At 44.6% G+C, this 14,945-nt stretch overlaps 1 protein-coding gene across 7 annotated transcripts; it reads left to right on the top strand.

Moving 5' to 3' along the window:
* The first annotated feature begins 8,055 nt into the window (after positions 1-8,055).
* Positions 8,056-14,179, top strand: LOC143769042 (uncharacterized). 7 transcript variants are annotated; one of them, XM_077257642.1, is made up of 5 exons: positions 8,056-8,117; positions 8,192-8,269; positions 8,866-9,934; positions 12,256-12,280; positions 13,543-13,615. In XM_077257642.1, the coding sequence occupies exons 3-4, from the start codon at positions 9,227-9,229 to the stop codon at positions 12,262-12,264; spliced, it is 717 nt and encodes a 238-aa protein (XP_077113757.1). In that variant the 5' UTR covers positions 8,056-8,117; positions 8,192-8,269; positions 8,866-9,226; the 3' UTR covers positions 12,265-12,280; positions 13,543-13,615. The 7 variants fall into 7 exon arrangements, 5 of the variants coding, with proteins under 5 accessions (XP_077113757.1, XP_077113760.1, XP_077113766.1 ...); XM_077257645.1 differs by lacking the exon at positions 8,192-8,269 and having other exon boundaries at positions 8,063-8,117; XM_077257651.1 differs by lacking the exon at positions 13,543-13,615 and adding an exon at positions 13,937-14,179 and having other exon boundaries at positions 8,079-8,269.
* The last annotated feature ends 766 nt before the right edge of the window (positions 14,180-14,945 follow it).

Here is a 14,945-nt window from a genome sequence, read left to right as displayed (position 1 = left end):
TATGAATATTGCCATCCCTTATTACACAGTGCCCTTCCTTGTTATGTACAGCACCGTCCCATACATATCAGATTGTATAGAGCACTGTCTTTATTACATACTGTCCTGTCTTGTTGGATATATAATGAAATAACGGCTGATGAAGCATAGGAAAGCTTCTTTTCTAATGGATTTGCTGATGGACTGGTAGTCTGGTCACCGGCTCCATCATCAGCAGTCATTTTATATCTAAAGAGAGAGGGGACCAAGTAATAAAAGAGGGCGCTGTGAATAGCAAAAATAACAAGATTAAACTATGTAAGAGACAGCACTGTACATAACAGCAGAGAAAGCTATATAATAAGGGATGGCACCATGTATAACTAGAGAGGATGGTACCTAATAAGGAACAGTGTTATACATAATAAAACAGGAAACTATGTAACTAATGACGTGTTATCTCTATATATAATTGTCTAAGGTCCACTTCCGTCAGTTTGTCTGTCTGTCACGGAAATCCCGCGATGCTGATTGGTCGCGGCCGGCTGGGCGCGACCAATCAGCGACAGGCACAGTCCGGCCGCGAATTGACCCCTCCCTACTCCCCTTCAGTCAGTGCCCCCTCCATACTCCTCTCCAGTCAGTGCTCCATTGGGCGTTTTAGCAGTCCGTTAAACTGACTGCGTTACACCTCGGCATAACGTGGTGTAACGCAGTCCATTAATGCTGTCATTAACCCTGTAAGTGTGACCAACTTTTTACTATTGATGCTGCCTATGCAGCAACAATAGTAAAAACATATAATGTTAAAAATAATAATAATAAATAAAAAAAATCATTATATTCTCACCTTCCGGCATCCCCGGCAGCCTTTCCCGCTCCTCGCGATGCTCCGGTCCCAAGAATGCATTGCGGCAATGACCCCACATAACGTAGAGGTCTCGCGAGACCGCTACATCATCACGAGGTTATTGCCACAAACCATCACTGGGAACGGAGCGTCGTGAGGAGCATCGCTAAAGGCATTGGGCTGGATCCGGGGGCCGCCAGAAGGTGAGTATATAACAATTTTTTATTTTAATTCTTTTTTTAACAGTGATATGGTGCCCACATTGCTATATACTATGTGGGCTGTGTTATATACTGTGTGGGCTGTGTTATATACTACGTCTCTGTGCTATATACTATGTGAGCTGTGCTATATACTACGTGGCTGTGCAATATACTACGTGGCTGTGCTATATACTACGTGGCTGTGTTATATACTGCGTGGGCTGTGCTATATAATACATGGGCTGTGTTATATGCTGCGTGGGCTGTGCTATACACTATGTGGGCTGTGCTATATACTATGTGGACTGTGCTATATACTACGTGGTCTGTGTTATATACTGCGTGGGCTGTGTTATATACTGTGTGGGCTGTGCTATATACTACATGGGCTGTGATATATACTACATGGGCTGTGCTATATACTATGTGGCTGTGCAATATACTACATACATATTCTAGAATACCCGATGCGTTACAATCGGGCCACCATCTAGTACATAATAAGTGGGCACACTATATACTAAGGGACTGTGCTATACATGATAAGTTAGTACACTATATACTAAGAGACTGTGTTATACATAATAAGTCAGTAAACTATATACTAAGGGACTGTGCTATACAAAATAAGGCTATATGTGAAACATGTAATCCCTTAAAAACAAAAACTTTAATGAAAATTTAAAAAAAAACCCTCCTAGTGCAAATATTATATAACATATAGTATAAGTCTATGTCAATAACCTAGCAATTTCCTATGCTTGCCTTCTGTCCTTTCCTAGCAGTATAGGTTGGCACCCTATTAGATATGTTTTTTTGGCGCCCCCACTCTGCGAAGGCTGTCCCCGACTAGCCCTGGTAAATTCTAATATGCTATAGGTGGGAAAACAGTAAGCAATAAAAAGAAATGAAGGGATAGTACTTATAGATTTAAGAGAAGCAGATTATTGTAAAGAATGACTAATACATATTACTAGTCTCTCTAGGATAATCAGTTTAAATTGATAGACATATCTTGTGAGACCCATACAAAATAGATATAAATTATGGTCTCTCCACAACTCAACAAGACATGTACACAAAATCAGAGCGGCCATGCAAGAAGCTTAGCAGCATGGTTCAGACAAGATCAATTGTCCACAATAGTTCACATAGATACACAATTAGTGGACATTGATGGAAAAAGTAAGAAAAGCAAAGCTGGGAGTTAACCCAAACGTAGCTTCCAGCCTCGACGCGTTTCTCCGTCCATGCGGTTCATCAGTAGGCACAATACGGAACCAGCTAATCCATAGGTGTGAGGTGTCACAAGGAAAAGACAGACCTTTTTTTAGTTAATTTTTTTCATTAACATTTTGGTTTTTAAGAGATTACAAGTTTCACATTTGATTATTCTTCCCTTGTCTTATATGACATTTTTGATACTAAAATAAGGCTACATCCCTGTATCTGTGTGCAGTGTTGGTGTGCTGCCCACTTTTACAGACGCATTGAGCATGTGCTATTCTTATCCTCAAAATCGGATCAGAAAAGAACATTCTCTGACCTTCACAGATCTCATTCTTAGGGCTCATACTCACTTGAGCGAGACTCGGATGAGTCTCGCACGTCAATACCCGACACTGCACCCGGCACTCAGGAGTGGAGCGTGCAACTGCATGTATTCCTATGTGGCTGCATGCTCCGATCTGAGCGCAGGCAGCAGCGCCGAGTCTCGCACAAGTGAGTATGAGCCCTAAGTTCTGTGGACCTATAAAACTCTATGAGTCCGTTTGCTGTCCAATAAAAAAAACAAGGAAGCACACAGACATTTCACACAAATGGGAGACTGTAGAATAAGGGACTTTACAGATAATATTATCACTCCACGTCACACAGTGCAAATACAGAATAATATCTACATCCAGGCACTTACCGCTGACGTCTCGTCTGATTAGAGCTTCTTTCTCCTGTTTGTTCTCCATCTGGTCAGACCTTAATGCCGACCTCTCCCAGCCACAACTTGTCACGATGATCTTTGCAGCCCTGAAAATAACAAGGTCACATACATTGTATACATACTGGTGTCTCCCCCTGAATACAGATATGCACCCCACCATAAATATACTATTAGCCACGCACCATTAAAAATATAAAGTGATAAGTAGTGTTGAGCGATACCTTCCGATATCCGAAAACATCGGTATCGGACTGGATCGGTCAATATCCAAAAAATATCAGATATCGCCGATACTGAAACCGGAAACCAATGCAAATCAATGGGACAAAAATATCGGAATTAAAATAAACTTTTTCTTTCCTTGTAGGTTAATTTTACATGAAGGAAAACAACTAAGAATAATGTAAGAATGTATTGGGGGAGGTGGAGGAGACATTAAAGGCAAAACGTTCGGAGTTACAAAGATATTGACTATGTTAAGCTTTTTTATATTTTTTTTCAGATATTTATGTTTCACTACTTCCATGCTCTTCACCTTCTTATTTATTTCTCCCACACTTTCTTCTTCATCATCCTCAGCAGCAGCATCTTTTTCATCAACTTCTTCTTCTTCTTCACCTTCTTCCTATTATTCTTTTTTTTTTACATTCTTCATATTCTTCTTATTCAACTATTATTCTTCTTCATATTGTACTTCTTCATCTTCTTCATATTCTTCTTCTTCATCATATTCTTATTTGTGACAGGCATTCCTGTAGTTGTTATCTATAAAAGTTTGAAGATTACACCTTCCGTTCGGCCTGTCACAAAAGATTTACAACAGGATTTGTCCATGTTCAGTTTGGCCTGCAGCAGCAGGTTTTTTCCCAGGGGCACCACGAGGAGGAACGGACTCACCCCCATACACTGCTTAGTCTTCTTCTGCTTATAATTTAGATAATATATTTTGCTGTGATTTTTAGTCTTTTGCTTAATGTTCTTCTGCTTTTTGTTCTGCAGCTTCTTGTTCTTCTGCTTCTTGGTCTTCGGGGTGGTCTCCAGGGTCGTCGTCTCCAGGGTCTTCATCTCCAAAGACGTCGTCTTCTTCGGGGTGCTCTTCAGGGTCGTCGTTTCAAGGGTCGTCGTTTCCAGGGTCGTCGTCTCCGGGGTCGTCGTCTTCTTCGGGGTGGTCTTCAGGGTCGTCATCTTTAGGGTCGTTGTCAGGGAGATCCAGAGTGATTACCAAAAACCATTTCAAAATGCTTGAACTTATAAATGTAGCAGAAGGTACAAGAAGGCTGAGGAACTGCCGAGAACTAGCTGACGGTACTGGAACCCGGATGGGTGGCCGAAGGTACAAGAGCCAATGGAACTACCAAGTACCAGCTGATGGTACTGGAACTTGGTTACTAAGCAGGAGGTACCCCTGCCAGAAAGCACTACCAAGGACCACCAGACGTTGGTGGAACTCGGATACCGAAAAGGAGGCACCTAAGCCAAAGGCTCTGCCTGGAACCAGCTGACGGTACTGGAACCAGGATGGGTAGCAGAAGGTACAAGAGCAAAAGACACTGCTGAAAACCAGCTGATGGTACTGGAACCCGGATGGGTAGCAGAAGGTACAAGAGCCAATGGAACTACCGAGGACCAGCTGACGGTACTGGAACCCAGTTACTAAGCAGGAGGTACCCGTGCCAGAAAGCACTACCAAGGACCACCAGATGTTGGTGGAACTGGGATACCAAGAAGGAGGCACCTAGGCCAAAGGCTATGCCTGGAACCAGCTGACTGTACTGGAACCCAGGGGGACCTATTCAAGATTGACTTCTAAAGAACCAGCTAATGGTGCTGGAACTCAGATAGTCAGCAGAAGGTCCACATGAACAAAAAATTGCAAGGCCGCGAGCCGGCCGGAGTTACCGAAAACCCACAGTCCTACAGGGGGAGCTTGTCCTATTGGCACTATGGAACCAGCCTTGATTGCCAGATCCTGCAGCCCACATAGGAAGCACCTAAACTGCAGGCACCATAGAGTTGGCTAACCTGACCGCAACCCGATAGGACAACGTGTTGGAGGCAAAGCGACCTTGACACTACCCGGAAACAGCTGGTGTGCTGGAACCAGGCTGGGCAGGAGGGAGTACCCGTGCCAAAGACACTTCTGAGCAGCAGCTGGCGGTGTTGGAGCCCAGGGATTACAGAAGAAACAGAGTGTAGGCAGAGGCCTAATTGGAGCAAGTTGAAAGGGAACCTGTCACCCCCCCAGGCGTTTGTAACTAAAAGAGCCACCTTGAGCATCACTAATGCTGCACAAGGAAAAGGTGGCTCTTTTAGTTATGGTCCTTGCACACGCTAAAGTCAACACTTATAAAATGTGCCCCCTCATACCGTGAAACCGTCCCGGAGGCGGGACTTTCCTTCTTAATGAGACGTAGCACAGCCGTCATTCATACCCCCTTGGCGTCGTGCAATGCTTCCTCAGCCTTGTTTGAATCTGTCCCAAAGCCTGCGCTGTTATGTTATCCCTTGGGCATGTGCAGTTAGCTCTGCCCATCTTCTGACATCATTTGATGTCAGGCTGACTGCGCCTGTGCGGCCGCGCTGCCCGAGATCCCGCCTCGCAGTGTGAATAAATCAGAAGACACTGCAGGGTGGGATCTTGGGCAGCGTGGCCGCACAGGCGCAGTCAGCCTGACATCAAATTATGTCAGAAGACGGGCAGTACTAACTGCGCATGGCCAAGGGATAACATAACAGCGCAGGCTCCGTGACAGATTCAAACAACGCTCAGGAGGCGGCACACGGCGCCGAGCGGGTATGAATGATGGCTGTGCCAAGTCTGATTAGGAAGACTGAGGAGACCTGGGTGTCGTAACCAGTGCCTTCCCCCCTCCCATCAATCCTGTAATGAAACACACACAGTCCTAGGTGGGTTGAACAGGTCGGTCACAGTTTATTAATTAAATAAGCAGAGAAAGTCAATTACATATCGTAACGGGCAGCTCGCGCCGAGCTCCTGTCCGTGATCGACAGGGGAATTGGCCCAATGAGCGGTTACGACCTTTGCCCTCCTCCGCTTCTTCCGCTGTGACATAATAAAGATTACTAAGGTTAGTTACATCCACATATGTATATACATTTCTTTCTTTTTTTTTTTTTGTATATTGCAATAGAATTTACAAATTTACATTATCCCGCGCGTTAGTATTGCCATTAGCCTTTAAAAGGGGAGGGTGGGACAAAAGCTTCCAGGTGTCCGCCGGGAGGAAAAGAGGAAGTTCCCGGCCGGGCACCTGGACTTAACCCCTGTAGGAGTGGCCGTAGGACCCCTCCCCTGTAGTGACCACTGGCCGGCCGGGGGTCTCCTAATTAGTGCATCACTAAGGGGGGAGTGATGCCAGGGGGGGAATTGGCACTGACATAATTTTACTGATGCTTTCTCTGTGTTCTCCCCAGTCAGAGGCGAGCACCTTATTCAGTACCACGCCTGCCAGACTGTGGAGACCTGGGTGTCGTAACCAGTGCCTTCCCCCCTCCCATCAATCCCGTAATGAAACACACACAGTCCTAGGTGGGTTGAACAGGCCGGTCACAGTTTATTAATTAAATAAGCAGAGAAAGGCAATTACATATCGTAACGGGCGGCTCGCACCGAGCTCCTGTCCGTGATCGACGGGGGAATTGGCCCAATGAGCGGTTACGACCTTTGCCCTCCTCCGATTCTTCCGCCACGGAGGATCCCGTGTATTACCTACACGGGACTCCGACCCCACCCATCAATGTTAGGGCCTGTTAAACCCCATCCTGTAAACCCGACAAAAAAATATCGAGGCCAATGTCCGTTAGGTGAACTCCTCCGGTCTTAATTGTAGCGTGTTATCCCCTTGTAGCGGGTGGTGACGAATCACGATACCGCCTCTTCCTCTCACATATTTTCCAATCCGAGCATTGAATTTACCCCTTGTCTGCTCTATGGCTTTTTTATCTCTTGCTCCTCGCCATACGGCCCGTGGTGTTATATCCGACCACACCAGTATTATGTTCCTGAAAAGACAGCTTAACCGATACATATCAGTTGTCACCCATTTGTACAATTCGGCCACCTTTTGTTTTCCAAGATCATTGCCACCCGCGCGTAACGCCATTATCACCGGGTGTTCCACCATCCTTGCTATGCCAACCATCTCCTTGAACACCTGTTTCCACTGGAGGCCTCTGATACCCCTCCAGCTAACTTTTATGCCCGGGAGGTAAAGATTTGTTCCTCCTGGCCGCAGTTTGGCCCTCTCTTCGGCCCAGTATAAGTAGGAATCTCCTACAACCCAAACTTCAACCCCTGTAAGAGACAACGTATGTTAATTCAGCAAATCACGTCTTATGTATCTGGCGAAGCATGCGGACTTCCAACGACCCATTCTCTGCACTTCGGCCTCTGACACTCCTGCCCTAGCTGCTTCTGTGGCCGCCCCGATCCAGAATGAATGTATTCCGTACTCCTTTGGATTTGCACCGTTTTTTTCCAAGCATAGCTTGAACATTGCCTGGAATTGGTACTTGGTCAGAGGGGACACGTCTGTATGAGTGAAGAAAAATCTACCTGCGTGTCTTCTTACGGCGTATCTTTTAACAATTTTTAGTGGGCAAGCTGGGCCATCTGTAGAGGTAACTAGGACCCATGCGCCCCTACCGGTGGGATCACATTTGGATTTTCTAACCCTGATGCACAGGGCGTCGCTGCATATTACTATGTCCTCATTGATTAGGCCTCCTTCCGACGCGTTTTTTGACCGCGGTAGAAATTCACTAATGCGCAGTGCTCCGAAAAAGGCAGTCGCAAAAGCTGCCGATATGAGGGCTGCCTCATATTTCGATGAGCAGACTGACGGGGATATCGAAATCAGGTCATGCAGTAGTCTCAGAGAAATGGGGCGGTGACATTCTTGGCTTGGCTGCAGCCTTTTCAAACCTTTAATGGCTTGTTTTATGCAGAAGGACTTAGTTACGTCTACCCAACCCAATAATTGAAAGAAAAATGCTAGCCCTGATAATTTCCATTGTGCCGAGGTGCCCGACGCACCGTCCTCCCACAACCGTAGTAGAAAATCATTCATTCTACACAGGACCCCTCTATACATGACAAAGGAGCTGCTCACGGACCCATTTTAAGGTATCCTTTATACGTTCACTTGAACGTTCAGCCCCTACAGTGCGTGTTATTGACTCTATGTACATTTTCTGTAGGTGTCCCTACCTTGCTGCAGCTTACCCCTTACAGGACTCCCTGGCCTATTGTATAGGAGTGATTATTAGTCTCACAAGGTATCCATATATTATCTTCTATGTCACTGGCTCTCACAAAGACTGCCCCTTAGTCACTCTAGCACAATACATTCCTTTGGGACTGACTCCTAATCTCTATGACCAAACGTGTCTGGCAACCCTCTTTTACACCTATTGGAATTCTGCTGTCTTTTTATATTTACACTGCATAAATGTTGACTTTGTATTATTATAACAACAGGTTAGACCTTAAAGGACCTTTTTCTTGCCTACCAACACTGCCACTCCCATGTATGAATAACAAAAGAGTGAAGGTAAACTTTAATATAATTGTCCTCAGTAAGCAGGGAGTTGCTGATATTACTCTTGTACCATAGACTGATTGTTCGCTGCCTCCCAGAGTACCCCCATAGTTACCTCTGGTTGCTCTGTATATATTGTACATAGTATGTTTTTATTATGCCTTGGTATCTGTTTTTTTGTTTTATTTTCTGTTTATTTTCGGTATATAATATGTCACAAACAGCTGCTTATATTGTCTATTTGTTTCCTAGTAACCCCATGAATAAGACCCGGGAGGGTCGAAACGTCGACTCCCTGGCCTATTGTATAGGAGTGATTATTAGTCTCACAAGGTTAGACCTTAAAGGACCTTTTTCTTGCCTACCAACACTGCCACTCCCATGTATGAATAACAAAAGAGTGAAGTAACCCCATGAATAAGACCCGGGAGGGTCGAAACGTCGGGTTTCCTTACTACGGGTTTCCTTACTACAAAACCAATACAGTGGCAATTGTTGACCTCTTTTTTGTGTTAATAAATTTGGCATTTACCTTTTTGCATCATATCAAATTTTGAGTGTGCGGTATTTTCTCCTCTACTATTGACTTGACCACACGGTCTGATCTACCAGCACCTCCTTAGCTTTCGACCAGAGTGCACACCATTCCTCTTTTTTCAGTGAATTTTTGCTTGGTGTAGCACCGGTCTACCAGATGACGTCAGACATCTTCGCATACGACGCTGCAACCAGCTCTAGCATCTTGTCGCAAGTTTCAAACTCCAGTGAATTTCTGAAAACCCCTCCACATGAACTAAAAACAAGGGATTACGAGAAGGAGCGCCGAAAATTGGTCTCATATGACCTACACTGCATTACTTTGGCAGAATATCACAAACAGGGCAAGATCCCGAGAGGCCTCAGGTGCAACCTGCGCCCAACACTTTTTTCAGAAGACCCAGACTACTGTGATAAATATAAGAGAATACTAAACAAGTGTTCTTTGGACATTATTATCCTAACTATTGAATTCCTACAAAAGGCCATCACAGAAACAAAGGACAACATTAGAGCAATTGAAACACAACTATCCTCTACATTGACATCCACGGACTGGACCAATTTAAAGGACAAGACTGACAAAGTGCTAGCAGATCACCAAAAATTTCTAGAGGAGAAGAAACGTCAAAAATTCCAGCGAGACAACGACGATTACTCACACAATAAAGTTTATAAATGGAGCGACTCTGCAGGCAACAACCCGTGGCGTCGGCCATATCAACGCAAGACAGGTTCTTTCAGCACGGAAAGCGACTCATCCACGGGCTCCTACAAACCTCGTTTTTTATCCAAAGGCCGCAGGGGAGGACATCAGCGTACAGACCGACAAGAAGATCGAGAAAAAATGACAACCCGGTCACAGGTAGGACTACTAACCTAGTTATCAATATTTCAGGTTATACGCTCTCCCCTGCGGAACTCGGCCTGCTGCAGAAAGGACTATCGTTCTGCCCTACCCCCATCTGGGACAGCTTCCAGCTGGAAAGGGACCTGCAGAGATTCTACCGTCTCGTGAGACTTAAAACTCACTTTGGGACTCTGGCGGGAGGCTCCGAGAACAGAGTGTCTCCTAACGGGGACGTCTCTGTTGCGGAGATCCCCCTTACAACATTGGGGTTGAGGAACCCTAGTTCTTTCAACCCACCCCAGACGTTCCACCCTGTGGAAACATTTATTTCTTTTGTGGACAAAGATGTAAAAGATCTATCCCACCAGCACCGTCTTGGTCTTTTCCCTACACGTTCTAATCTGACACCCTCGGAGAGACAGGCGCTCTTATCTTTACAAAACAACAAAACCATTGTTGTCAAACCAGCAGATAAGGGTGGGGCCCTAGTTATAATGGACCGTACATCATATTCCACGGAGGTATTACGACAACTGTCAGACACCAGCACATATAACATTATCCCCAGAGACCCCATCTTTGAAATTCGCAAAAAAATCCAGTCCGTTATTGATATCCACATTGACAAGGGTACTATTGATCAACAGACAGCAAAATTCCTTACCAATCCACACCCCATCACTCCAGTCTTCTATATCCTTCCGAAAATTCACAAATCATTAATCAATCCCCCCGGTCGCCCCATAGTGGCATCCACCGAGTCTATACTTTCACCTCTATCAATTTACCTAGAAAAAATTCTGACGCCACTAATTAGAACTACCAAATCCTTCATACTAGATACAGGACATTTTCTAAACGTTATACGACAACAGGTGGATGTTCCTTCAGACAGTCTCTTAGTCACCATGGACGTCAATAGTCTGTATACGTCTATTACTCACGCAAAAGGCATTACAGCGACCAAACGGTTACTGGAAGACTCAGGCAAATCCCCGGCCTCTATACACCTCTGCCTAGACCTGTTGAGACTGGTCCTTTACGAGAATTATTTTCTTTATGAGGACACTTACTATGTACAGTGCCGTGGCACCGCAATGGGCTCAAACGTTGCGCCGGCTTACGCCAATGCATATATGAATGCCTTCGAGGAGGATTTCATATACACAGATGACCGATATAACCAACATGTAGGCTGTTATCTTCGCTATATAGATGACATCTTCTTTATTTGGACTGGACCTACTGACACACTTCAGGCATTTCATCATACTCTGAATTCCATCTATCCGGAATTGCAATTCACCATTCAGTATGACCGCAACCAGATTCCCTTCCTAGACACCCTTATACACAAGGACGCACAGGGCCGTCTTTCAACAGACCTTTACTCCAAACCAACTGACTGCAACAGTCTCCTCCACTATTCCAGTTGCCACCCAAAGGCCACACGCAACAGCCTCCCTCGATCCCAATTCACAAGGGTAGCAAGGATAGTATCGGATCCGGACTTACTCCATACGCGCCTAGATGGAATGTCCGACAAATTCAGGGAGAGGCATTACCCCCAACAATTACTCAACCAGGAGAAGACACGTGCTCTCCAGCCAGTCTCACCTTCTCAGGGACGCACCAACGAAAACCGGGTCCCTTTTGTACATACTTTCCACCCCTTTATGCCCAAAGTGGAAATGGTTATCAAAAAACATTGGTCCCTCCTAGCAAGAGCCTATCCTGGCATAACTAGTTTCTCCACACCACCCCTTATGTGCAATAGGAGGGCACCCAACATTAGGGATAGACTTGTCCGGGCTGACGTTGGCAGCCTGCGCCCAATCTCTGATCAGAATGTACTGGCCCCACAGCGCCACGGAACGTTTCCTTGCCTCAGTTGTGCCTCTTGTTCCAATATCATCAAATCCGACAGCGTGACACATCCCAGAACAGGCAAATCATATCCTATCCATGGCTATCATACATGCAACTCCAACTTCGTTATCTACGTCATCAAGTGCCCATGTGGCTTGCTGTACGTAGGTGAGACTACACAGCACATAAAAGACCGCATCGCGAGCCATAAATCTACCATTCGTTGTAATAAAACCTGGCTACCCCTCCCTGAACATTTTGCGAAACACAAACATACAGTGGCTCAACTCAAGTATCAGATAATTGAACAAGTCCCCAGACCCAGAAGAGGGGGCAATCACATTAAGCAATTAAAACTAAGGGAGACTTTCTGGATTCATAAACTTGAGACCCTATCCCCTAAGGGTCTCAACAGGGAAATAGACTGGCTGTTACAATAAACTAATCTCTACTATTTTGCCTTCCAGACACGTTGAACCCCCTGCTTATTAGGTGAGTTCCTAATAGTCAGTACCCTTCCTATTTTTGTTTCTGATCTGCATTTTTTTCATTCTTGTCTATTTTTTATTTTTTATTTTTCATTTTTTATTTTTTATTTTTTATTTATTATTTATATTTTAAATTTTATTTTTTACTATTTATTTTTTATTTATATTATTATTTTTTATTTTTTATTTTTACTTTTTATTTTTTATATTTTTTATTTTTTATTTTTTATTTTTTATTTTCTATTATTATTATTATTATTATTTACTTTCTATTTTTTATCTTTATTTTCACTTTTTTACTACTTTATTTTTGATTCTTGTATTTTTTCATTTCTGGTTACGTTCCCCCTTTTTTTTCCATAATCATCTTCTATATACAATATCTTTAGTATGACCCATTCATCATCGCAGTGGACAGGTGCCATTTAACCCACACATTTCCCCATTGACCTGTGGCTCCGCCCTCATTATAGACAGAGAGGTGACGTTCACACTGCCTCTATACAATCACCTCCCTGTGGCCACACTCCTAGCCCCCACTCCTATCTTTGGGCATTCTCCTGCCCTTACTTGCTCAGATACACTCAGTGCTCATGCACTGACCTTGTGATTGCGTCACTTCCGGTCCGGGACCGCCCACTTCCGGTCCGGCGGTACTTATGGAGAACATGCGGTCACACTGCTACCCATTCTCCAGGACTGCACAGCTGGGCGCGGGATGCGCCGCTATTCCACAGACGCTTCACAAAGCAGGTACACTGACCCTCCGCCCCCCCTTTTCTGCACTTCCCCCTGCATCTGCTAACCTTATCCACTACACCTCCTCCATAGGTCAGCCTTACAGGCTGCTATTCATTCTACACAGGACCCCTCTATACATGACAAAGGAGCTGCTCACGGACCCATTTTAAGGTATCCTTTATACGTTCACTTGAACGTTCAGCCCCTACAGTGCGTGTTATTGACTCTATGTACATTTTCTGTAGGTGTCCCCACCTTGCTGCAGCTTACCCCTTACAGGACTCCCTGGCCTATTGTATAGGAGTGATTATTAGTCTCACAAGGTATCCATATATTATCTTCTATGTCACTGGCTCTCACAAAGACTGCCCCTTAGTCACTCTAGCACAATACATTCCTTTGGGACTGACTCCTAATCTCTATGACCAAACGTGTCTGGCAACCCTCTTTTACACCTATTGGAATTCTGCTGTCTTTTTATATTTACACTGCATAAATGTTGACTTTGTATTATTATAACAACAGGTTAGACCTTAAAGGACCTTTTTCTTGCCTACCAACACTGCCACTCCCATGTATGAATAACAAAAGAGTGAAGGTAAACTTTAATATAATTGTCCTCAGTAAGCAGGGAGTTGCTGATATTACTCTTGTACCATAGACTGATTGTTCGCTGCCTCCCAGAGTACCCCCATAGTTACCTCTGGTTGCTCTGTATATATTGTACATAGTATGTTTTTATTATGCCTTGGTATCTGTTTTTTTGTTTTATTTTCTGTTTATTTTCGGTATATAATATGTCACAAACAGCTGCTTATATTGTCTATTTGTTTCCTAGTAACCCCATGAATAAGACCCGGGAGGGTCGAAACGTCGACTCCCTGGCCTATTGTATAGGAGTGATTATTAGTCTCACAAGGTTAGACCTTAAAGGACCTTTTTCTTGCCTACCAACACTGCCACTCCCATGTATGAATAACAAAAGAGTGAAGTAACCCCATGAATAAGACCTAAGGAGGGTCGAAACGTCGGGTTTCCTTACTACGGGTTTCCTTACTACAAAACCAATACAGTGGCAATTGTTGACCTCTTTTTTGTGTTAATAAATTTGGCATTTACCTTTTTGCATCATATCAAATTTTGAGTGTGCGGTATTTTCTCCTCTACTAGTAGTAGAAAATCAGTCGTCACCGCGCTTCGTGCTCGGTCGCATTTATCCACTGGCCTACCCTGAATTATTGAGCACCACTCCTCCGAAGCCTTACCATACACCTGCCAGGTAGCTGGCAAAACGGAGGCCCGGATTAAGGGCATCAATGATTGGCCACTGTGTCCCACAGGGACAGTGGACACCGAATACCCCGAAGTTGCGCGTTGGGCTGCTGGATTCTGAAAGCCTGCCAATTGAAATATAACAGTGGGTTAATGATATTGTCATCTACTTCCGCCACAACGGTGGCCCTACACCAAATATTGTTTTCAAGGCATATCAGCGCTAGCTGGCGCAAGAGAGCTAGTATGGGCAAAGATGAAGAAGACATGTGATTTAGACTCCTCGCTGTTTTCGCATTTTTTGTTTGGAAACGAAAGTTCATGTTTCTCAACTGATCGGCCCATATCTCCAATGCTGCTACTACCGCAAACAATTCCCATAGGGCTGGGTCTTGCCCCCACTTTGTTGTCGTCCATTGCTGTGGCCAATCAGATTTGCACCATTGGTTTTTATAAATTGCTGCAAAACCCTCTTTTTTGTTCCACCCTATTGTCAGCCCTAATTCCTTGCTTGTGATCTCTCTAGCCATGACGCACGTGTGACCGTTGTACGATTGTAGGAACGTCTGCCATACTAGCAGATATGCTTTTAGAGAACGAGTGAGCCTAATTCTGTGGCCGGGCTGAGAAGTCCCTTTTGTTGTCAAAGAAAGTCT

Source organism: Ranitomeya variabilis, chromosome 1 (assembly GCF_051348905.1).
Source record: "Ranitomeya variabilis isolate aRanVar5 chromosome 1, aRanVar5.hap1, whole genome shotgun sequence".
In the NCBI taxonomy this organism is placed as follows: domain Eukaryota; kingdom Metazoa; phylum Chordata; class Amphibia; order Anura; family Dendrobatidae; genus Ranitomeya; species Ranitomeya variabilis.
This window is presented reverse-complemented; position numbering and strand designations above follow the sequence as displayed.

Coding starts and splice junctions, on each gene's coding strand:
- LOC143769042 (XM_077257651.1), top strand. CDS start 9,227: ATGACGTCAGACATCTTCGCATACGACGCTGCAACCAGCTCTAGCATC.